The sequence below is a fragment of the Genypterus blacodes genome, unplaced genomic scaffold (assembly GCF_046128005.1).
Source record: "Genypterus blacodes isolate CSIRO-AG114 ecotype Tasmania unplaced genomic scaffold, CSIRO-AGI_Gbla_v1 ptg000133l_1, whole genome shotgun sequence".
In the NCBI taxonomy this organism is placed as follows: Eukaryota; Metazoa; Chordata; class Actinopteri; order Ophidiiformes; family Ophidiidae; genus Genypterus; species Genypterus blacodes.
The window spans coordinates 8,170,197-8,193,871 of NW_027466935.1; the positions used below are offsets into that span (position 1 = coordinate 8,170,197).

The 23,675-nt window shown below is 44.9% G+C and overlaps 2 protein-coding genes across 2 annotated transcripts in view; one reads left to right on the top strand and one right to left on the bottom strand.

The window, feature by feature from the left end:
- The window catches only part of plppr1 (phospholipid phosphatase related 1), a 32,657-nt gene extending 14,724 nt beyond the window's left edge, over nt 1-17,933 (top strand). Inside the window, exons 3-8 of the mRNA XM_076163669.1 lie at nt 3,640-3,828; nt 7,740-7,872; nt 9,659-9,909; nt 11,714-11,890; nt 15,180-15,311; nt 15,800-17,933. Coding sequence (XP_076019784.1) covers nt 3,640-3,828; nt 7,740-7,872; nt 9,659-9,909; nt 11,714-11,890; nt 15,180-15,311; nt 15,800-15,805 — 888 coding nt within the window. The 3' untranslated portion in view covers nt 15,806-17,933. The remainder of the gene's footprint in view (nt 1-3,639; nt 3,829-7,739; nt 7,873-9,658; nt 9,910-11,713; nt 11,891-15,179; nt 15,312-15,799) is intronic.
- A 2,750-nt stretch (nt 17,934-20,683) lies between these two features.
- grin3a (glutamate receptor, ionotropic, N-methyl-D-aspartate 3A) overlaps nt 20,684-23,675 on the bottom strand; it is a 28,296-nt gene continuing 25,304 nt past the window's right edge. The window contains exon 10 of the mRNA XM_076164120.1: nt 20,684-21,260. Within this exon, the coding sequence (XP_076020235.1) occupies nt 20,684-21,260 (577 nt within the window). The remainder of the gene's footprint in view (nt 21,261-23,675) is intronic.

Below are 23,675 nucleotides of genomic sequence, written 5' to 3' on the forward strand. Positions count from 1 at the left end.
AAAGCTGAAATGAAGCCAGTTTGTCCTTTTTCAGTCTATTAATAACATCACTAGGACTGATATGATAATACACAAGGTATGCAAACAATATATAATAAAAGAATCATACATATGATTATTTACAAGACAAGTGCAGAACTGAGACGTGCATCGTAGCAAAGAGACAAATTAGCCTGAACTTTCCCGACTCTCGGGTGAAAGACGTGAAGTTTCCCCTCCAGCAGAGAAGGACAATGGCCGTTTTTACGACGTCCTGTCCTGCCAGTCAATGCAGCATGACGTCGTGGCTGAGGACACTAATGGAGCCAGACACACAAACACACACACACACACACACACACACACACACACACACACACGTACGTTACACTCTGACAGCTGAGGAGAAACTCACTCAGGTGCAGAAGCTGAGGTCAGGAGGGACGAATCCCCCGAATGTAGAAGCGAGAACTCCCAGCTCCCGGGAATTAGACTGCACCGCTGCATTCCTGTCAGTTGGGAGAAGGTTGCATATCTTCATCTTCATCACTCCGTCATTACAAAGACAGGACAGACAGAGTGAGCAGGGTTTTGCATCGTGTCCCTCGTGTCCCTTTGGTGGTGATTTGTCAGATCTGAGTGACTCATCGTGTCTAATGACTGTTTACTGCTCACACACACATTTGTGTTGCCAGAAAGCAGTGTGTGTGTGTGAGTGTGTGTGTGTGTGAGAGAGAGTTTTGTTTATTGTGAAACGACGATTAGAGGGAATAGATGATCAGTGAACAAGCTCAAGGGCGTATTTGTACCAGCAACCTCTGCCCCTTTACCTCTGCTGCCTCCTGAAGCTTGTACATGTGATCAGTTAGAAGCTTGTCGTTGTTGTTGTTGTGTTTCTGAGCTCCAGGCTGAGTTTGTTCTTTTTTGTTAAACTGTAAGTACAGTTAAATTCATTTTTAAAGCAGTGGTTCCCAAACTGTGTTTCTTCAAATACTGGCATCACTTTACTGATGGAAATCTTAATTATCCACAAATCAAAGTCTTTCTTATTATTCAGAGATCATTATAAAGAGCCCTTTCAGTGATCATCCTAATGAAGCTGTATGTGGAAACACTGCTTTGAATGAATTAGTGATAATATGCATCATGGCCTCTTCTCACACACTTTGCCGTCACGTGTTCTCGCTGCATCTTTTCCATGAAAGTGTTCAACCGCAGCATCATGCAGGAGGACGTCATTAAAGGAGAGAAAGCAAGAAAATGTGGCTCACTAGCTCTGTGTTACTGCAAGAAGTGGCATAGAAACCAGTATATCACACACACACACACACACACACACACACACACACACACACACACACACACACACACACACACACACACACACACACACACACACACACGTTCCATCTGTCCCTGGCCGAGCAAGCCAGAGCGTCTCTCCTGCCCTCTTTAAGTACACTTGCTCCCCTCCGGGCCGTATCGCCCCACCTTCGTCACGCCGCGTCCGTACATCTCTGCTTGTTCCAGCTGTTCTGCTCGACTCGCTGAGCTCCAGGTGAGAGCTTTGATTGCACAGGTGGCATTTCACGAGCGCAAGCACATTTAACTCCAGGCTATTGTCCAATCTGACTCACGCTGCCCCGAGGTGTGTACTGTGTTCCATAATGCGGTTATTTTTGTAGCATTCGTAGGCCAGTTTTGGCTGCAGATGCACCAAAACGAACGCTGAGCTCGTCTCCTGAACACACACAGATCCTACACGGAATCCAAATCAGATCTGTTCCAATGACAGGATGACCTAGAATACTGGAGGCAATGTTTCCTTTCGTAATTTGCTGACATTTGTACAAATGTCACCCTGCACTGTGTCTTTCTGGTGTGAATTAGTTCTGAATGTTGTCCTCGTGTCTTCCTGAAGCACAGACCCTACACAGGGAATGAAAAGAGGCGATGATTCTACAGGAGGAAGATTGAATTATAGATGAGGAGTTCACTGTAATAATATCAGAGAGTTCTTACACACCTTTATTGTGTAGTTGGTCCTTTAATTTGTCGTTGTTGTGCTCCTTGTGGTGCTGTTGGATGATGTAATGTAACTGTAATGAAATTGTAAATTCATTGCAGATTATACCGAATCTATATAACTATATTGTAAATGTACGTTTGATTGAACCCCGGGTGATGGGCAACATCAATCATTGGCTTAACAAATGACACTTTGAGACCTTTGATGATCGCGGATAGAATTTGCACGGAAACAAAATGTTCGAATTGTAACTTGCAGCTACTTATGTGCCGTACTTAATATTACAAATTGCTCAAAACTTGATTTGCAAAGTCCTAACAGCCTGTGTGAGAGGTTTCTTTACATTTTAAAGCTTGATGGACTGGAGTTTGTGTGGGGTCTTGACCTCACTGTGGTGTAACACTGACCTCTGGTGTTAGAAGGCAGTACTACAGCGTGGAGCAGCAATCCCGAGCCATCATTATATATTTATTTATTTATTCATGCATTTATTTGTATTTGTGTATTACATTGCTTGCTTGCTGATTCGTAGCAATTTGTCCCCGGATAGATTTTGAAGGAGAGGTGGAAAAGAAAATCAGGGTAAAATAGATCATTACAAACAACATCACAAAATAAATACTGTAAAAATGGAGCAAATCAGATTAAGAGAATAAGACACTGTGCTTAGAATTTGTGGTGTGTGTGTGTGTGTGTGTGTGTGTGTTCGTTTGTTCGTTCTTAGACTCGCCTACTACAAGCTTGTTAAATCGATTTTCTCCTCACTTGATTTTGCTTTACGTCTGTAACTTGTCAGATTTGTCAGCAGCAGAAACTCAAACCCTCTCTGACGGCTCGACTCGTCGCATTCCCTCTGATCTCCTCTTCACACTGATATATGTTTAAATCCTTTATGTATTCCTCAATGCATCAGATCTCATTATCCTCTCTTCTCATCTCCACAGATCAGTACAGACTGACTGAAGTCATTTATTCATTATTCAGAGGTTTAAGATTTTGTGCAAACACACTTTAAATCTGCGTTGTGCTTTTGTTTGATGTGAAAGATTTGATCGCTGTCACATTTGAGGAAGAACAGCGTGAAGAGAAACAAATCACATTCACTCCTGCTGCTGCAAAGTTTTATTTTAAGTTTGTGTTTTAGTTGCTTTTGTCAGAAAACTTTGCTGACGGTCAATGAACTGGAAATGAAGACTTTGACGAAGAAGAAGCAAATGTCCAACTCAAGTGTCTCTCTGTTGATGATGTAACCGCTGTGTGCCGCGTCTCTCAGCCTCCACGCCAGGCCTCTGAAAGACGGCGGGACGCCTGTGGCCGACCCTGCATAGTGAGTGAAAAAAAAGAGGGCCGGAGACAAAAGAGTGGCATGGGAGAGATAAAAGGCTGAGCGGGGGAGGGAGGAGGTGGTAAGTGGTCTTGGCAGGGGGACACGTTTGACAGATGTCTCAGAGGAGCGGAGACACTGAGTGTGTGTGTGTGTGTGTTCAAGGATCAGACACTCAGACTGCAGGAGATCCACTGCTGAGCCTTAAGGGTACCGGATTTACAACTAATATCTCTCTTCCTCTCTCTCTCCCTCCTCCTCCTCCTTCTCCCTCTTCCTCTCTCGTTCCAATATGTCCTTCCCTCAGCTCGTCATCATGTCCGCCACGGTGTTGTTGGCGTACTACATGGAGTGCACGGACCTGTTCGGCGTGCACGTGCAGGGCTTCTTCTGTAACGACGCCGAGCTGATGAAGCCGTACCCGGGCACGGAGGAGTCCAGCTTCATCCCGCCGCTCATCCTCTACTGCGTGGTGGCCGCCCTGCCCACAGCCGTCGTGAGTAAACGCCATCGTGATGCATCTTACACGGCGGCGGGGGGGAGGAATTTGCTGTTTACAGGACGCAGGAGTGGAGAGATGTGGAAGGGTCAAAGGTCATTGTTTGTGGTGGAGTGAGATGTTGGTTTTTGCCACCTAACACCATTAGTTGTTGTTCTTGTAAAGCACACACACAGACTCACAGTTTGGCTTTGAGTCCATTCCCATCCTCTCCTTGTCGCTCGTACCAACTTACAGCCACCAGGTGTCACTGTCCCTCCATGCCAGCCTCTCAGTCCAGACGCCAGATGTTTGTGGACGTCTGGGTCAGTTTATTATTGAAGCCATGTCAGATATTCTCTGAATGTCTTCTGAACCTTTTTTTTTTCTTTCTCGCTGCTGCCTGTTAAATATTCCATTTTCTCCCAAGTTCCAAACAGAACCAATGCGAAGGACGAGGGACAAGGGCGAGTCAGTCCCCGAAAATTGCTCAAGTTTGGCTGAAAGACCTGCCACTTCAAGGTCAGACGGGCCTCAGTGTGCTGTGGATGCATGCGGGTTACATGCAGTCCTGCGTCAGTGAGGACACAATGTCCAGATTGTGGACATTGAAGAACAACCCAGTAAAAGAGACAAATCCCGGGCTACAGTCTAAGGATTGTTCTCTCTTTCTGTTCTGTTTTTCGCACACCGGGCAGGAGAAAGGAGCTTTTAAGTGACGCCGCTCCATCATATTGGAATAAGATGTGAGAAGCGTTTGAACCTGAGCGATTTGTCTCCCTGGGTGTCTTTAAGTCTCTGCTAAAGGACTCTGACAAGGACGAGTTAGGTTGCCACAGTTTCCGTCAGCTTGCCTCTCACTCAGCTTGATGGTTTCTCTGTTGTTACCGTCTTGTGTTTTGTTCCGCTCAGCCTGGCCCGGACCCCCTGTGACTGAGAGCTTATTAGTCTCAAAGGGACAAGACGCTTATACCACTTATCCCTGTGTGTGGTCAGAGCATTCTTCTTCTACTCCTCCTCTTCGCTTACGACTACACTGCTGATCCACTCTTGATGTCGCAATGACATGTTTGAAAGTTTCGAATCTGCTGCAGGAGCGACTTCACGCAGCAGCCAGTTAATTCTACACAGCAAATCTTTATATCTGGTAAAGAAAATATATAAATGGGGAGAAACTATGGCCCAGATTGAACTCTTTATCAGCCTGTGTGAGGCGACTCAACACATTCCCTCAGAAGTATCTTTAGTGTCTGTTGGTATTTGAAGGGGCATTGAATCATTGCCATGACAGTTAATGATGTCTGCTTGTTGACCTGTCTGTTTGTAATGAGATCTGTCTCCTCCTCCTCCTCCTCCTCCTCCTCTTCTTCGCTCGAAGGCTGAAAAGGCTGAACGCTCAATTACTGAATTATAGTGACTTTTATTGAACAAACATGACACCTACCCAGTATTCTTTCCCCACTGTAGATAATTGGTGCTCAGACCCGTCAGGAATTCAAGTGTTAGAAGCTAGTGCACACACACACGAACACACACACACACACACACACACACACACACACGCACACACACACACACACACACACACACACACGACCGGTGCAGTATTTTTGTTACAATAAATTGGTTTAAAACACGTCAAATCTTTCCAGCTGGCCAGGGAATGTGACAGACAACATTGTGTCCGGCTGTTGTCTCTAAATCCTCTTTATGCAGATTTCACGTCCTTGTTTTTACGCTTGACTTCAGCAGGAATAAAGCGATTCTGCTCCTGCGCCATGAGTTCCTAGCTTAGAAGCAGACCAGCATGGCCGCTACAACCTAGCATCACCTTGCTGTCAGGTTCACAAGCTGAAAGGTGATGAGGCGTCAACGTAAACATCCCCAAATGTGCACATTAACTCTTTAAACTCTGAACAGACGGAGGCTATGTAGCTAGCTAGCAGGTTTGACTCTGCTGCTGTTGTTTACATTGCAGCGCAGTTGCTAAGCTAGCATCTCCACATTTAATACATCTTTTAAATTTACTTTACACTGTTTTAAATAGTCCCTCTCTCTCGCTCCCTCTCTATCTCTCTCTCTGCACCTCTCTCTGTCCCTCCTCGTCTCCCTCTCTCTCTATCTCTGTCCCTCTCCCTCTGTCTCTCTCTCTCTCTATCTCTGTCCCTCTCCCTCTGTCTCTCTCTCTCTCTCCACCTTCTTTCTCTGTCTCCGTCGCCCTCTCCCTCTGTCTCTCTCCCTCTGTCTCTCTCTCTCTCTCCACCTTCTTTCTCTGTCTCCGTCGCCCTCTCTCCCTCCCTCTCTCTCTCTCTCTCTCCCTCTCTCTCTCTCCTTTCACATTCTCTTTCTTCATCTGCGCGCTCGACCAAACTAACTTTTTAATTGCGCCCTTTGAGAGAGCTGCTGTGTCAGGTAATAAGTGGCGCTCTCCTCTGTGCGTCGCTCCGTCTCCGTGTGCATCATAAACCAGGGAGGAAGTCCAATCAGAATTAATGACGACAGCCCCGGGCTGCCGGCCAATTAGCACAGAGGATGTAATTTATGCAGAACGCTCCACAAAGACGGACCAATGGGAGGTTAGACAGGTCATCTTCATGCAGAATCCATAAACCCGATCGGCACGGGACACAAATTAGGGAACTGCAGCTTCACCTTCAGAACCACGATAATGAAAAGATGGAGAATGGAAGTCAATAGATGAAAAGAAACGGGAGAATTCAAATTTGCAAGCCAGCTGAGACAAAATTGATAGAAAACACAGCAATGACAAAGAGGCGGATAGCAACAGGTAACAATGACCTGTGTGTGTGTGTGTGTGTGTGTGTGTGTCTTTGTATGTAGTTGTGTGTTGTTATTATTTTCAATTGTTTGTGTTGTTTTGATGTTAAAGTCACCAGAATCTACAAAGAGAGTTCACAAAAGAAAACCATCAGCAGTAGAAATGCTTTTAATTGAGTAATTAAATACGAATGTGTCAAAGTGAAACGTGTGTGACAGTGAAGAAATGCAAAAAGTGAAGGTTTGTCATGTTCCTCTGTGGTTTAACCTTTTCGTTTGCGGCGGCGCACTTTGTCACATCCGCTCTGTTCGCGTCAAATAGTTTTTAATTTGGAGACGTTTGTGTTCACTGGGTTATGGTGACATCTGTGTGGGAGGGAAACAAGACGCTTGCAGGGAGAATCGGGTACCAGGAAATGTTCAAACACCTCATAGAGGGAGGAGATATAGAATCAGCCATCAGCCACACACACACAGACACACACCTCTGCTCAGCCTCAGCCAAACCGCGTTGTCTATTTGGAAGATAAACGATTCCATTGAAGTCAGATGTTTCTTATGTTTCTGTCGCCCCCTGCTGGGGAAGTGTTTGAAAGTGGACGCAGACAGAACCAGACTGCAGTGATCTTGCGTCGCTTTAAACACACATAAATGATTCATGCGGCTCCTGTCGGTCTTCTTTTTCTTCTGTGGTTGTTTTGGTGTTTTTTTTTGTGCCAGATCCCAAACATCGGTGGCTCCTGCTGATGAGAACGCGGTCGCTCGCTCACTCGCTCTCCTGGGAGGCTTCAAACAAAGTCTGATGCACAGAGACACACACACATGAACACACACACACACACACACACACTTGTTAAAGGCAGCTGGCAAAGACATTTATTTTGTGTGTCAGGGCGGCGTTTTTCCATTAGGTGTTAATGTAATGTCCACAGTGTAATAGTGTTGAAGAAAGATGGCGTCATACACTCCACCCAGACGGGGGCAGAATGTTTCTTACTCTGTAACACCTGACTCTGCATTTTCATTCCTCTCTCCGTGTCCAACTCGCAATATGCCTATCACTCTTTTTCGTACTTTTTCCACATCCAGTCCGTCGTCTCTGGGGTGCTTACTCTTGTTAATGCGTGTGTGTGTCTGTGTCTGTTTAATAGATTTTCGTGGGTGAAGTGTCCATGTACGTGATGAAATCAACCAGGGAAGCTCTCTTGGTGCAGGAGAAGACCATCGTAACGGGAGATTGTTGTTATCTCAACCCTCTTATACGCCGCATCATCCGCTTCATAGGTAAGAAGAACTCACAACCTCTTTACATTAACTGATAACCAAGGCGCGCGCACACACACACACACACACACACACACACACACACACACACACACACACACACACACACACACACACACACACACACACACACACTCACTCACATCAGGTTGTATGCACACACACACACACACACACAAAGTTGGCGCCTCACACTAATGGCTTTCAGATCAGTGTGTATTGATCTTCCTCATTCAATATCAAGAATCAGTGAACAGCTGCACATGTTTAATGTTCATTCAAGTGCAAATACGATTACACTGTCAAATCAATCAATCGATTAGATCGGGACAAATTACAGATGAACAGATTACAGGACAAAATACTTAATTGTGCTTAACGCAAATCAAATGCAGTCCAGCTAAATGTAATAAAACATTCAAAAATAGAGTTGTGTTTTAATTTGTCCTCATTTGCATCCATTGTGGCAGTTTGTCAACCTCAGAAACTACACACACACACACACACACACACACACACACACACACACACACACACACACACACACACACACCGACACACACACAGACTGGACAGCTGTGTGATAACCGTAATTACACCAGTACACCACCACCATCATTTGCGAGCGCTCCTTCACACTGTTAAATATATAGATTACAGTTTGGCAAATTGGGATTTTCAATTTGAACGGGATTAATTGTGGCGACGCGACTCTGCAGGTTGTGAGATTGATTCCTCACTTTGCTCCCCGGTTGTGCTACAGTTAAATCCCTCAGCACCTCTAATCTAAATGAGCCAAACCTGCTGGCTGGTTAACTGTTGCCAACTGGCCTGAAGTGGACGATGAATTTCAATCATCGTTTGAAGTGAAATGAGCACAGCGGGGATCTGATCCAGCTGTGTGATGTGTGATTGTGTGTGTGTGTGTGATCAAAACCTCGGGAGCTTAGCTGGATCTGGATCTATATTCATGTTGGAGCTTCAGTGAGATGGTCTAATCAGAGCCGTATTGTCCACTGTTAAAGGATTCCACCTGTAATTACGACGCTATGAAACAGGTCGGGCGCCTCACTTGATTTATGTTCCCCATCTGGTTCCACATCACTGCCTCACCTTTGGGGCGACCACTGAACACACACACACACACACACACACACACACACACACACACACACACACACACACACTGACATGACTTCTTCCCTCATTGCCCTTCACACACCCTCATCTCTATACGGCCCCCCGCCCCCGCCCCGGCCCCCCCGCTGTGAGAGGGAACACAAAGCAGAGTAATTTCATGGCTAAGCAGGTCAGATAATCAGCAGTCATATTTCAGACGGAGCACACAGGCCTGCTGCTCTGTGCCCTCATCGCTCATATTAGCAACCAGGCCCTCCACTCTGCTTCTCTGCCCTCTCCTTTCCCACCCATTTACTTTCATTTCATTCACACATTCAACATGTGCACTCTTCCTGATCATGCCTCCTCTCCTCTCCTCTCCTGTCCTGTCCTCTCATCTCCTGTCCTCTCCTCTCCTCTCCTCTCCTCTCCTCTCCTCTCCTCTCGGGACATTCAGCTTCTTATTCTTATTTCCATGTAACAGTAAATCTTTAATGGTGTCATTTCACCGATGTTGAATCATGTATGTATGTACGTATGTAAACCACCATCATGTCTGCGCTGAATGATATATTAGAGGAATGTGTCATTTTGTAAGGCATCAGTGTGACGCATGCAGGTGTATGTGATATAACTAAGTGTGTGTGTGTGTGTGTTTGTGTCCCAGGTGTGTTTGCGTTCGGCCTCTTTGCAACGGACATCTTCGTCAACGCGGGCCAGGTGGTGACGGGAGGCCTCTCGCCGTACTTCCTGTCCATCTGCAAGCCCAACTACACGGGAAACGAGTGCCGCTTCAATCACCAGTTCATCGTCAACGGCAACATCTGCACCGGGAACCCCCTCGTGGTGGAGAAGGCGCGCCGGTCGTTCCCGTCCAAGGATGCGTCGCTGAGCGTGTACTCGGCCGTTTACCTGACAGTGAGCGTGCCACACACACACACACACACACACACACACACACACAGGATGAGGAAGATGAGGTGGAATGAAATGACCTTGAGGTATTCTTCAGATGATTTTTAAAAACTAAACAGATGAAGAATGAGCCTGCAGAGTTTGAAGTCTTGGATTTAGTTTCATTTCATGTTTGGCGGGATTTGATTCACACAGGAAGCCTTTAACTCTTCGTCTCCGCCATTCGTCCTCTGATATTTGCTTCTGTTTCAGTTCAGAGACGAATCCTCTTCTGTATTCTCTCATAGATTTCCTGTAACACGATCTGAGAAAGAGTTAATTATAAACAACACAACACCGTCAAACCTGCTCCGAGGCGCTCATCAGGGACTGTTTGTTATTAAGTTTACATCTGGCTGGAAGCAGATTTCAGGATGTTGTGGAGACAAAACACACACAGTCAAAGACGTTTAAACCTTAATGAGATATCAGCTCAGCCTCAGGTCATGTTTATACTTTAGATGAGTGCAGCTGGACCTGAGCTTCACACACAACATATGCAAAAGAAAATACTCAAGACAAATTCCTTTACAGTATATTTGGAGAAAACCCAGCAATTTGTGAAGATTTGTGTAGGAAATACCACAATGACCACTCGTGATCAAATTACAGGCATATCTGAGGAGTGAGTGGTTGGTAGTCTCTTATTCTCACACACACTCTAGAGCCGCACTTCAAACCAGCAGCAGTGAATTATGCTATGCAATTATTTGCTTTGTCTTCAAAGAAGCTTATTTTGTCCTTGAGCAGGTTGAAGTAATGTGAATGCAAGTAACCGTACGCCAATGTAGGTTCTTCTCTATCACTCTATCTGATGTATGAAGTGTGTTCATCAAGGAAAAGAAAAGCATCTCAAATTAATGTCTTTCATTGATTCATTTTACCTTGAACTCATCCTATACAGAGTCACGGCTCTGCAGAGAAGAAGAAGAAACCACAAAGTTAAAGCCACATCCATATTATCATTATGACAACAACCAGTATTGGATTTGATTCAACTTTCATTCTTTAAAGGAAGCTGAGTGCAAAGTTTTAGATTAAAGATCTTCCACCACCCATCCAAAGTTCATCCAAACTAGAATCTAAACTGTTGGATGACGGATTTCTCTTTAAAGTCGAGGGAGGAAGCTCGCACCTTGAGAAATCTTGTGGAGAAAAAAAAAGGAACTTGAAAGCAGATGTAGAAATATTTCACAGTGGAAGCATGCGATGGATTATGGCGCCTTTAGAAATGAGTCTAACAGAAGAACCCAACGGCTTTATGTCCAGTCGCTTTCCGTGCTGCTATTTGAGAGACTGAGACGTGAAAGGAAGGAGCAGGAGCCGGGTGAGAACACGGACGGGTGTATTGTTGACGTGAAAAGGATTCGATGTCTATGAGAGCATGTGACATAAAAGAGAGATCAGCTGGTGTGAGATGTTAAAGTAAAGTGCTGATGATCTCAAACCAGGTCTCCCCTTCTAGTCGATGTGTATAATCTTGCATTCTGTGTTTGTGTCGGAGAGGTTTGTCTTTGTCACCTGTCAGGAAATTCTCACATCTCTGCCTCGATTTCTGTGACCGCTGAAGCGCATTAAAATAAGATCTGGCCTCCTCTAATTGTTATGCGAAGGACTCTCTCCTCTTCTCACCTGCCTACCATGGGAGATGATGTTTCTTCTCTAAAGTGGCGAGATGCAGACGAGCTGTCAAATCAACCTCTCCCTCCCCCCTCTCCCCTCTCTCTCTCTCTCTCTCTCTCTCTCTCTCTCTCTCTCTCTTTTCCAGATGTACATCACCAGCACCATCAGGACCAAGTCCAGCCGCCTGGCCAAGCCCGTGCTCTGTCTGGGCACGCTCTGCTCGGCCTTCCTCGCGGGGCTCAACCGAGTGTCGGAGTACCGGAACCACTGTTCGGACGTAATAGCCGGGTTTATACTGGGATCGGCTGTCGCTTTGTTTCTGGTGAGAATCTTATCATGGCATTACCTGCAGGGTTTGTAGAAGTGGAATTCTCAAAGTTAAAATTATGGTATTGACCCAAATTGGAGCACTTAAAGGACTTAACCAGCCCAGAAGCCTAAATGCATGACTTTGTTTCTATCTTCAAGGCTCGCCAGGATGACCATATATGGGCATACAATTCCTTAACCAAGCAGATTTTCCCATATTCATTAATATTCATTTTTCAGACATATTTTATTTAACAAAGCTTGACTGGAGAGATTTTTGTCTTACAGCAAATTACTGTCAGGCAGCAGTTTAGTTGTTGAGGGGGTTTTACACTCAACCTTGAAAAGAGAAAAAGAAGAAGTAGACTCGGCTCTACGAGGGTCTAGGCGTCGGTACTGCAGCATAGAGGGATAACGTTGGGGAGGTAGTGAGCCTGGTGATTACGAGAGGGAAGACGTGAAGAAAACACTTTAATTAGTGGTTAAGTGCAATTTCTCCTAAATGTAAATGATGCAGAATTAAGAGGAAGCAATGATCTGGTTAATTCTGGTCCTGATGTCGGCGTCCTGAGGGGAAGGAGGCGGATCCGTCTTTTAAAAGTCAGCGCTGTAACAAGGGAGCAAACATGCGAGTCTGGACTGAAGCTTTGGAGCGAGACAAAGATCATCGGAGCCTTTAGTGTGAAGGCAACATCTCGACCCCCCCCCTTCCCCCTGGCTTCCTGTGCCGTGTTCGCTATCAGTCTTAACTTAAGAGGCTGCCTGCTGCCAAACGTTAAACTGTCTTTGTTAGCTGCAGCTTTTTATGCTGCGTTTGTGTTTAAATGCAGGATGGTGATTAAAGCTAAAACCCTTGCGGTCGTTTGCCGGGCTGCGGCGGAAAAAAGCCCACAGTGGAGGAAGGAAGGTGGAGGGGATCCTGGACAAATCAAAGACAGATTATTAAACAGCTTCTGAGACTTTATTCCACGCAACCGCCGCTGGGCCCTCAGTGTGGAAACGGGGCGGAGAGAGAGAGAAGGGGAAGAGATATTCAGAGATATTCATGTGTGGGATGCTGGTAGGTCACATCAGCGTTTTTGTGTGACCCTTAACATTCATTCACAATGGAACTACGTCCCATTCTGGTTAACATTAGACCCAAGAAATCCCTGTAATAGAGTGACAGAGGCCAAAACGCCATATAAATAAATAAATAGATTAATCAACTGTAAGACTAGATGAGGCAAAGTCATTTTGAATCATTTTACCAAAAATCTTCATCTTTACCCAACATGCCAAATGAGGAACACTGAGGTCTACAGAAGCTCTCCTGTGTGGTGAGGAAGGTGCAGATGTTCTTTGAAGGATTGCCAAGAAGGGCAGGAGTGAGCAAGGAATCAAGTATATTGGGGTGACGTGTGTGACAGGTGTGTGTGAGCTTAAAAGGAGCTGTGAGGCCTGTTAGTGTCTCTTCTGCCTTTGTCTTTGCTGCCATTTTGAGGACTTCACAGATGGAGGGAACTGAAATCTGTCACATGCACGCTTGCCAATATGAAGGAGCTTGTCCTTGAAAGAAGAAGAAGAAGAGGAGACACAGAACCCCCCGCTATAACGAAGGATATAAGCCTTCAATGATTGGTCCATAAAAATCGACATAGATGTACCCAGAGATCTCCAGGGAGGAATGAACATGCAGAAGTCAATCATCACCTCAGCACTTTTGAACACACCTCATTCCAGGCTATTATCTGTGAACCATGAACCTAACGATGGTGACCAGGCTCAGCTGCATCCTGCCAACTAAAACTTTGATGTACTGCTATCAGGAGGTAAATTAATTGGGAGCACAGAGAGGAGAAGAAAACTGGCGAAGCGCAAATCTCGGAGCTACCAGAGTCTCAAGGGAGAACATCTAAGTGAAGGAATCCCATCAAGTGTCTTTGAAGAACTCCTCACTCCGGCTGCAGATTGAAGGATCGATGTTGAGGAATTGCTCTTGGAAGCACACGACAATGATGTTAAAGACATCCTAACAAGATCTGAGAGGAACCACAGGGATAAACGAGTACCGCTGTGAAGCAAATGCCTTAGCACCCACCTACATAAAGCTTGCGGACTAGCTCGACTATTATCTTCTGTGATTCCTCAGGCACTCACCTCTATTTCATCCTCTCCTCTGTCTTTAAAGGAAATGGCTTAACTACCCAACTTTTCACCGGAATACCTTCACAGCTGAGGGCTCCTCGTTACGCATCTGCTACCGCCCAGAGGAACTGGGAGTTTTGCTTTGTCGCGTTCGTTCTGGATGTTCTCTCCTCCGTGCTTGTGTTGTTCCGTACCTTCGCTTGACTAGCGCTCACCTGAAACGAGAGATGACAGCTCTGCCGAGGCGCTGAATGGCGGCGCGGCTTGGAAAAATGGAAGGAAAACATACTCTGCTGACTTTCCCCGTCTTTGGGGAAACGTCCCACTTCAGTGAAAGCTGGAAAAGCAAATGAAAGAAGATCAGAAACTTGGTGAAATGCTCTAGTGGATCAGAGCAGAAAGCTCTAAGAAAACGGTGGCAGTTTGGAGATTGATCGGAACATTTTGATTTGTTGACGTTCAGGCTAATCGGCTTTTATTTACTGACCTTAGTGGAAAGTTAGACTGCTGTGGCGCCAGAGAATTTGTTGTTAGAATGCAGTTGAGGAGCTGGAATCCATTCTTCTTGTCTGGAGAAACAGAATCTTTGAATTGTCACAAACAACAGAAACCAGAGGCTCCGCTCTCTCTCCCTCTCTCTCTCTCTTTGCCTCCGGCCACGCTTGGCTTGGGGCAAGAATCCCCCCACCCCCCGGCTACGTTCTTTGACGACTGGGGGGAAGTGATGTCCCTTATGTTTCGCCCTGACGGATGGGGCTGAAAACAACACTTAGATCTCATCTTGGAGGATTTTAACAGACATATGAGTGAAGAAACGGCATCACTTTCCCATAACTGCCAGGCACAGAGCCCATATCTGGAGCATCTCCGCTCACCGCTACTTGATGGCTGAGTTTTGTGGACTCGCGCAATCTTTAATTGAGTTTTAACAGCTACATAAACTTTATATCGCAGTGATAAGTGTTCCGAGGCAGAAAATAGGGCCGTATCACCCCCTGAAAACAAGAGGCCGCTCTGAATTCTCTCTCATCAGAGCTTAATGTCCCGGCGACTTTATGAATCCGTCTCCCTTATTACTGCGAGGGTCAGAGTAATCCAAAGCTATTTAAGGTTATATTCTTTGAGATATAAGCAGTTGTACTTATAGGCCGACTAACCGCTGTGATGCTCTGCAGGGTTTATGTGTGGTCAACAACTTCAAAGGTGTCCACAGTGCCACAGTCAAGCAGAAGACTGAAGACTACCGCGGCCTTCCTCTGATGACCTTCCCCCGTGTGGAGAGTCCTCTGGAGACCCTCAGTGCCCAGGTACTTATGCAGCCGCGATCAGCTCGTGTAACTGAGAGGAAGAGCAATGGCTGCATTCCATTTAGGTGCTCCTGCGGCAGGTGGAGGCCGAGCGGCACATCTAAATGGAACTTTTGATTTTGTTGTGATTGTGAGTGTGTTTTTGTGTTTGATTAGCATCTGAGCAGAATATTTAAATTTAAACTGATTTAAATACTACAAAAATGAATAATGCATATTTACTGCAAGCGGCTCTTTATAGGCTGAATGTGTTTCTATATTTGGTACACAGTGTTTCACAATGCTTCTTTCTTTCTCTCTTTCTTTCTTTTCTTTCTTTCTTTCTTTCTTTCCTCCCTCTTTCCTTCTTCTTTCTTTCTTTCTTTCCTCTTTCCTTCCTCTTTCTTTCTTTCTTTCTTTCTTTCCTCTTTCTTTCTTTCTTTCTTTCCTCTTTCTTTCTTTCTTTCTTTCTTTCTTTCTTTCTTTCTTTCTTTCTTTCTTTCACACAGAAATAAAAACATGTTCATAAGAACACACAGGCATGTTGCCATATACAACAACCATGCACCCCCTTCCAAAATCACATACACAACCATACAAACACACTCACACACACACACACACACACACACACACACACACACACACACTAGAGCCAAAACGGTAATGAATTTTAGGCTGCTGCCAATATTTGAGACTTTACCTCATAATGATCAATCAGCCAGTATTTCATATCCACTCATACACCCTAACATGTTTTGTAATGGTCCTTTTTGTTAAGAGACGTTAATGAGCAATAAACAATGAACAGTAAACATCCATTCTATCAATGGGGAGCTGTAAAAAGTAGAAACCATCAGGTTCACTGGAAGTAAATGACACTAAGTTCCTCCAGTGTTTCTGTAACTGAGGCTCTACGATGTAGAGTCTACGTCCTACCCACCAGCTGATAGTGTACTTTTCTGATCACTTTGTATTGGCTCAGTAATCTCAGCCTGTTTACATGTCGGTTGCACTTTAAAGCACACACACACATACAAACACCTTCACACACACATGTCCATGCACATATGCACACACGGAGCACTCCTGCCTCTGGCTGACAAAGATTTCTCCTACCTCTTCTTTTCATTTCCATGCTTTTTCCCTCTCCATCCCTCCTTTGGTTTAATTTTTCTCATCTCTCTCTCTCTCCTCATTCCTTCCTCTCCATCCACCTCCCTTTTCATCTGCTTTCAGAATCATTCGGCATCAATGACGGAGGTCACATGACTAAGGGGGCAGCACCGGGTTACGTTTGCGTCTCCGCAGCACTTCCAGACACAATGATGAGGACGCATGTCGACGTGGCTCCGAATGCTTAACAACAACAACAACACTGCTGATGTATCTGTCTCATTCACCTGGGGGTCAAAATGCATCATGTTTGTCATGGTTTATAACTAATTTGGCGATGCTCAATCCGGCATGCCGAGGCACAAATATGTCGTGGTGAAATATTGCAAAACAAACAGAAGCACAGATTGTTTTTCAGATATTTGAAACCATTTGAAAAATGGGACTTTCTCCCCCCCAAGGTGTGATGTTTGTAGTTAGAAGACTGTGTTTTGTACATTTTGTATGAGCGAGTGCTGTAGCCTTTCCTGATGGTGTCACACCTGCACACTTCCTGTCACCTGTCAGCAGACACACACACACCGTTTTACATCACATCCTGTCTGGTGACCTGCCCGTTTGATCATCGCCTCTGTTCCCTCAGTCTGAAAACTGCTATAGAAAAAAATATTGATGTTGTTGTCCTGTGATGTTTGTCATTTGTACAGAGAAAAAAGACAGAAACCTTCTTTTTATTATCTTTACTGTACATTAATTGACCGTGTCAGGTCATATTTTGTAAAGATTTTTGTTAATCTGTATGACTATTATGATCCGTTTGGACCTGTTTGCCTGCTGTAAACCTGGATATGTTTTGGTATCAGTTTACGTGTTCGGGGGAATGACCCCTTTCCCATTTGGAGGAAATGCCAAGGACGAGTCAGCGACATCCACCGAGTCAGAAAATGGGGTTTTGGTGCCCGCAGAGTGCCATAACATCATCCACCATATATGTAGACGTGACTGGATGAAAGTCCTCTATGGCTGTGTTTCGCCCCTATTTCCTGATTCACTGTGATGTTGAAAGGAATAACCGCAGTGTAAAAGACGCAGCGGGGCTAGTCAGAGCCCAGATCGACCTGAAGATTAACACGCGTGAGGCTGTATTATTTATTTGAAACTGCATTCCCTATGGGTAAAGTCTTTATTGAAGTACACAGTAAAAAAGAGAAAGCAACCTGAGTGACTTTCTAACAGCCTGACTAGTCCCCTGAATGGAAACCAGGACAATGACTCCTGCTTCCCCTTTCCTCCTAGAACGCCCCCCACCCCCCACCCACTCCCCCCTCCCCCGACCCACCAGTGGATTGTGATGCAATGTTGTGATTCCATTTCCTATTGGACGATTACGCCCAGCATGAAGAGAGAAGTCAACATGTTTTCTAGATATTCATGATTTTGAATTCTTCTCTTATCATTGTGATTACAAACGTCTTTTACGTTCAGAACACAAACACCGTTTCATTTGAAATGCGGCATATGTTTTTGTTTTTTTCCTCGGTTTGTCCACAAATTAAATAGTCAGTAGCAAACGTGGTGTTCTTGTGTCTTTCTTCTAACTTTCCTTCTCCTCGCCTCATTCCTCTGATGTGTCAAGGTGAAACAGCAAAGGGGAGAAGTCAGAGGAAGGGGACTCCTTGTTCCCTTCGCTTGGAGGCGTATGGAGCATTTGAGCCTTTGTGCTTGTCTGATTTTCAGGAAATTGGATCTCTGTCGTCCTATTTTCGTGCCCTGAGTTGAACCTCGTAGGCAGACCTTCAACTCAGACTGCACACAGATCCGACATGGTTGTCCCTGGTTGTGCCTGACTAACATTAATTCTGACTTGAATAACTTGATTGATGGAGCTTGTTTGAAGATTAAAAACATCCATCTATGTTTAATGCTCATTAAAAATGTATTCAGTCAGTGTAAACATGGCTACAGAGCAAATCTTCATTTGATATACAGAGTTGTTCTTCGACCTATTGAACCCAATTCAAGGGCAGCGGAAATTCTGCTTGTGAGCAAAGCAGCAGGTACCAAATCAGCATGATGTTTTTATGGAGACAGGTTTATTTGCAAGGAGAGGTGTTGTGATGTTCCAGCGAACCCACATCTCCACAGGCCAGGAACGAGCCTTTCATCAGGTCTAATCTACCAAATGTCACATCCTGTGAGGCAGCTCACACCGCACCCCTGTCCCCCGTCCAACGGGTCTCCTGCCAAGTGATTAGAATGAGCGCAGACCTGCCAAACCAAGGCTGTTATTAAGTTTCTTTTTTCTGTTAATTCATCCCATTACAAACGCATTGACTTCAGGGGTGTTTATGCCACTGCAATGCACTACACACAGACACACAAAGGACGGTGACGGCTCACTTGGTGCACTGGCTCCTTTGCTCTGTCAGGTATTCATTTCAGCTGTGACAGCCTGTGCTTATCCTGCAGACACACTGGCTGAATAGATAGGGACTGTGTGTGGGTGAATGTGTGTGTCTGTGTTTCAGTATTTGACCGAGTCATGTGCTTATAAAATGTCATCCCTGGCATCTCCCGACAGTGTTAATTGCTGTCCCCTAGCAAGGAGTGAAAAATCGTGCAGCAGCCAAATATCATTTTCGGGGGAAGGAAGCAGAGCTCTGAGGAGTTTGGCTTCATATGTTGCTGCAGGCTGTTTTTTGAACTAAAATGAAATCCATTTGGATGGGAGGAAATGAGTTACTGCAGGTGGATCTCCACAGACAAAATATTGAATTGCAATAATGCATGAAGGAGCAGCCTCAATCCACTGTTTACACTTTAGTAAATCATTGTTGGAATGTAAATGTCAGCGAACTGAACCATCAGACTGCACCGGTACATGCAGTCCTGTGCTTCCTTAGGTTAGGAGAGAAAAGTTTTCAAGTAAATCAGTGCAAACAAGAGAGGTCGTTTTTAATAACAGAACACATCCAAAACTAAAGTAAACAGATGCAAAAATAAACAGAACATGTCTCCATCCCCACAAAGGAACCGCTCAGTGTGTTCAGCTGAGAATGTTCCTAATCGGATGACATGGCAGAATTTAATATGTAGCCAATGTTCATGTTTACATTTTTCATCAATTTCCTCTTCCATTTAACAAACGTTTGTATCCAAGTGGTGATGGCAAGTTTGTTTGGGTGAAATATCAAAAGAACAGGAGCAGATTTACTGCTTCAGATTCATCAGTACCACCATGAAACCGATAAACAACGTCAACACAAACTGATGCAGCTCTCTTTAGAAAACCAGAGGTGCAGAACAAGGTTATGCAAGGACTCATAAATTAAGATTTGGGATTTTGGTTCGTCCTATAAACCATCACAAATTGCCAGCTAGCTCTTCTGGATGGATATACAGGTACTGTATCTTGCCAAAGCTTCATATCTTGACTCCATCTTTCAATTTCGTTCCACTGGTAACAGCTTCCTTTCCACTAACCCCCGCCCCCTTACAGGTCTAACTAGAACATGTTTGACCTTGGGATGACATCAGGTAATATGAAATATTAAGCCATCAGTGGTTTGAATCAACCAATTTCTTGATTCCCAATAGTTCTATTTTTTTTTATTTGACCTTCAAGATACAAGGATTCAGCAAGACATTAAGGATATAAATGTTGAACTGACAGGGTTCAACTTCAGGTCATTTACACTCTCAATGAGCCTCTGTAGCAGACTCAAGTGAATTAGGCCATTAGGCTTAAATACCGAGGAGCCTTCTCACATGTGTGATCAAGCTCATCGTTATAGCAAGCAAATCTGTACCCTTGCAGAAACAGGGCGAGGAGGTGAAGGGAAAAAGAAGAAGTGGAATGAAGAAAAAAATGAAAGGAGAAAGCGGTGAAAACGGGGTGAGGAGACTGGAGGAGGAGGAGGAGTGTGGAGAGAGGGGTACACAGCTCTCCAGTGAAAGGGACAAGCTCGGTGATGTTCTCAGAGGAGATTTGGTTCAGGGCCCCCGTGTCCACCGTCCAATGCCCTCAGTCCAGACAAATCTCAGGTCCCAGGTGGCAGGTAATGTTCTGCCTGGAATCTGAGAACAGGATCTGGTCCCAAGAGAACACACCAGCTCAGCATTCCAGGGAACTCCCGAGCTTAGCGGAGGATCCTGCGCCCACCTACTGCAGCAAGTTCCCTGACTCCAAAACTCAGGCAAGGATCCTGTTCCATAATCCAAAGGAGGTTTTGGAATCTGATCCAATGTTTAACAAAGTTGCTCTTGGCAAAACGGCTTCAGAACTCAGGAAGTGTGTTTGTCTGTTGTTTAGTCTGCTGGTGCGACTGCGTGTACAGAGCAAACTGACTAGCTTGGTTAGACGTGAGCGTACTTGGTTGACTGGACGCAGTCTGGTTTGCCGACTGGTTTTCTGATTGGTACTGTTCCAGCTCTCTCTTCCTCCGCATTGCCGACTGCAGTTGCTGCTTAATTAAAACAATTTGGCCCTCTAGTTCTGACAGCTCGTCAACAAGCGGGTTCCGACCCGTACCCGGGCCAGGACCACAGTCGCTCATGCCCAACCCCAGGCACTGTGCCGGTGTTATGGCTTGCCCCGGGACCCTCTGCCCTGGCCCCGGTCCTTGGCCCAACCCCAGGCCCAGCATGTCAGAGCGACCGTTGGAAGTGGTGACGACGGGCTTTTCCATGAGTGGGAGCGAATGGGGATGAGACAGAGTAGAGGGGGGAGGAAGAGAGGCCATGTCCTGGGAGGAAGGATGCTCCAGGTCATTCTGGACATCTCGTGTCAGGACCCTGCGCCTGTTGCAGTGGGAAGGATTCCAGGACACTGATTGGTTGTTTCCTTCATTGCACCTACAGATTGGAAAGTAAGTAAGTGCCATTATTTAGGATCCCATCTAGATATTGTACAACTTTTAAGAGCAATTACCAAAAAAGTGAAAGAAGCAGAGGAAAACACCCCTGCTTGTCTGAATCAGTTTTCATCAGCCTTTGATATTTCTCTTTTATATAATTCAGCCTTTTCAACCTCAGTCAAGCGTAAAAAAAATATTTTTGGAGCTTCCAGCATTTGATGGATATTCAGGCATTTCCACACAGTTTATTTCATGAACAAGTTAAATATGCACATAAACATATGATGGGTGGAAATCTGTTTACTCTATCATCTTTCTAAACCAGCCAATGTGTTAAATTTATGGAGGTTTGACAGCATCTCTCAGGGCTAAACGTGGCCTGAATGGTATGGCTCCTGGCAGCCAAAGTGAAACAGATCATGCAAATGCTGTTGTTTGGTAGAACAACACTCCTGGCTCTGTCGTGAATACAGAATTAACCTAAACCTTATTTAAATGGGTAGTCACCAGCATTCTTATGAGGATTACAAAACAAGTCTGAGAACTTACCAAGACATCGTTCAAATGTTCTAAAATGTGCCACATTATCCAAAAATGCAGTTTATTCAGGGATTTTAGAAGGTGGCACATTTGCGCCCCCTAGTGCGCTATCACGACCTGCAGCTTTCCTGAATTTATAAATTCTACTCTTGTCCTACGCCTCATGGAGCCAACTCGCTGGCCTAATTGCCTCATTAGCAACCTGGTTCTGCAGTGAATAAGGACATTAGAAATTCCATTTGTGAGAGAAACACATCTAGCAAACAGCACTCCACTGCGATCGAGGATTATAATGAACTGATCAACAGACGGCGGATTTTTTCTCTCCCATTGTTGAAATAGCATGAACCATCTCAGACCAACAAAAGAGCAAAAACATGATTGTCAACCTTGATGGTCAGAAATCCGCCGTTCGAAATCGAATGTCTTTCCCGTTTAATGCCCTCTGGCACTGGTTCTGATCCATTCCAGCTTCTCCCATTACAGCTACTGGAGCCAGCAGCACCAGAGGGTTGGAGTGTGTATTCACGCAGCATCACTGACTCTCTGCCTACCAAGTTTTACGGCCTGACACATTGAATAAAACATACATCCTCATTCTGTGAGACTGAAAGTTTTATGTTATGACCTTTGATTGGTGAACAAGCACCTGTGTGCTCTGCAACGACTGCTGTGACCTTCCTGTTATCTTCACTGTATAACTGAATATTTGACCTGCAGTCAGGAGATACTGCTGAGACTCACAGCCTTCACAAAATCCCATCCTCATCTCCTCACTTATGAATGAGCAGACCCAGGCATCTTGGTGTGGTGGATTTCTTTATTAACTAGAGCTGAAACTTACAAATACGAAGAAATGTCGAATCCACGACGAACAAACCGACAAAGAAGCAAATGATTTTTCAGGTGAAACGCAGGATTTATAGCGGATTTAGGCTGCGTTCCATTAAGGTGTTAACGCTCTTGCTCGTGTCTTCCCACACGGCGGCTCCGCGGTGGGGCTACCTGGACCAACTAAATGGAACGGAGCCGTCGCAATGACCGATACAAACACTCGGAAACGATTATTTCCTCCGACTTTTTCAGTTGTTATAAATATGACGCAGAGAGTTTTCACTAGCGTGAGTTGGAGGTCGGGAATGTTTAGACAGAGAAAGAAGAAGATAAAAAAAGAAGAAGGAGAACGCCGGAAGTGAAGACAGGTGTCGTGAGTCACTTCCGTTAGCACAGATGCTAGCACGGACAGCTAGCCTGCCTGCAAAAGTTTTCCTTCTTGAAAACGTATTAAGTGCGTAAACTTGCCGTTTTACGCTCCGAGGTGCCCTGCAAGATGGATTCAACGTATCTGACGTCTAAATGTTGCCCGGAAGTTCTCTCCGTTTATTCTGGTAAATCAAGTTTAATTGACTTATATTTAACATTTAAGCCCTACTGTTGTTGTTTTGTTATTTCTGACTTCTGATTCATTGTTACTGTTGTCTGTTGTCTTTCTTCCTTCAAATTTCATCTTGTTTATTCTTCAACAATCACACCTGGTTCTGTATAAGTTTAAAGACCAAACTGTGCCGACTGCCTGGAAAAGTTGGAGTTGATTTCTCATTTTCAGTCTAGGGTAAAGTGGCTGTAAGAGCCTTTCATTCAAAGTTTATATTCAGAAAAGTTCAAGCTATTTACTTTCATTTTCCACTTACCAGAAATGCTGCGAGGGCTTCTGCCAAAGATGTGTATTTATCTGTAATGTATGGGTCTCTCTTTGCAACAATATCTATCATATAAATTATGTGGCCCCTGAAAACCATAATGTATTATAATCTGTGGATAAAGTTGACAGATAACATCTCTAAGAGTCGTGAAGCTGAAGAAGGTCGTGCAT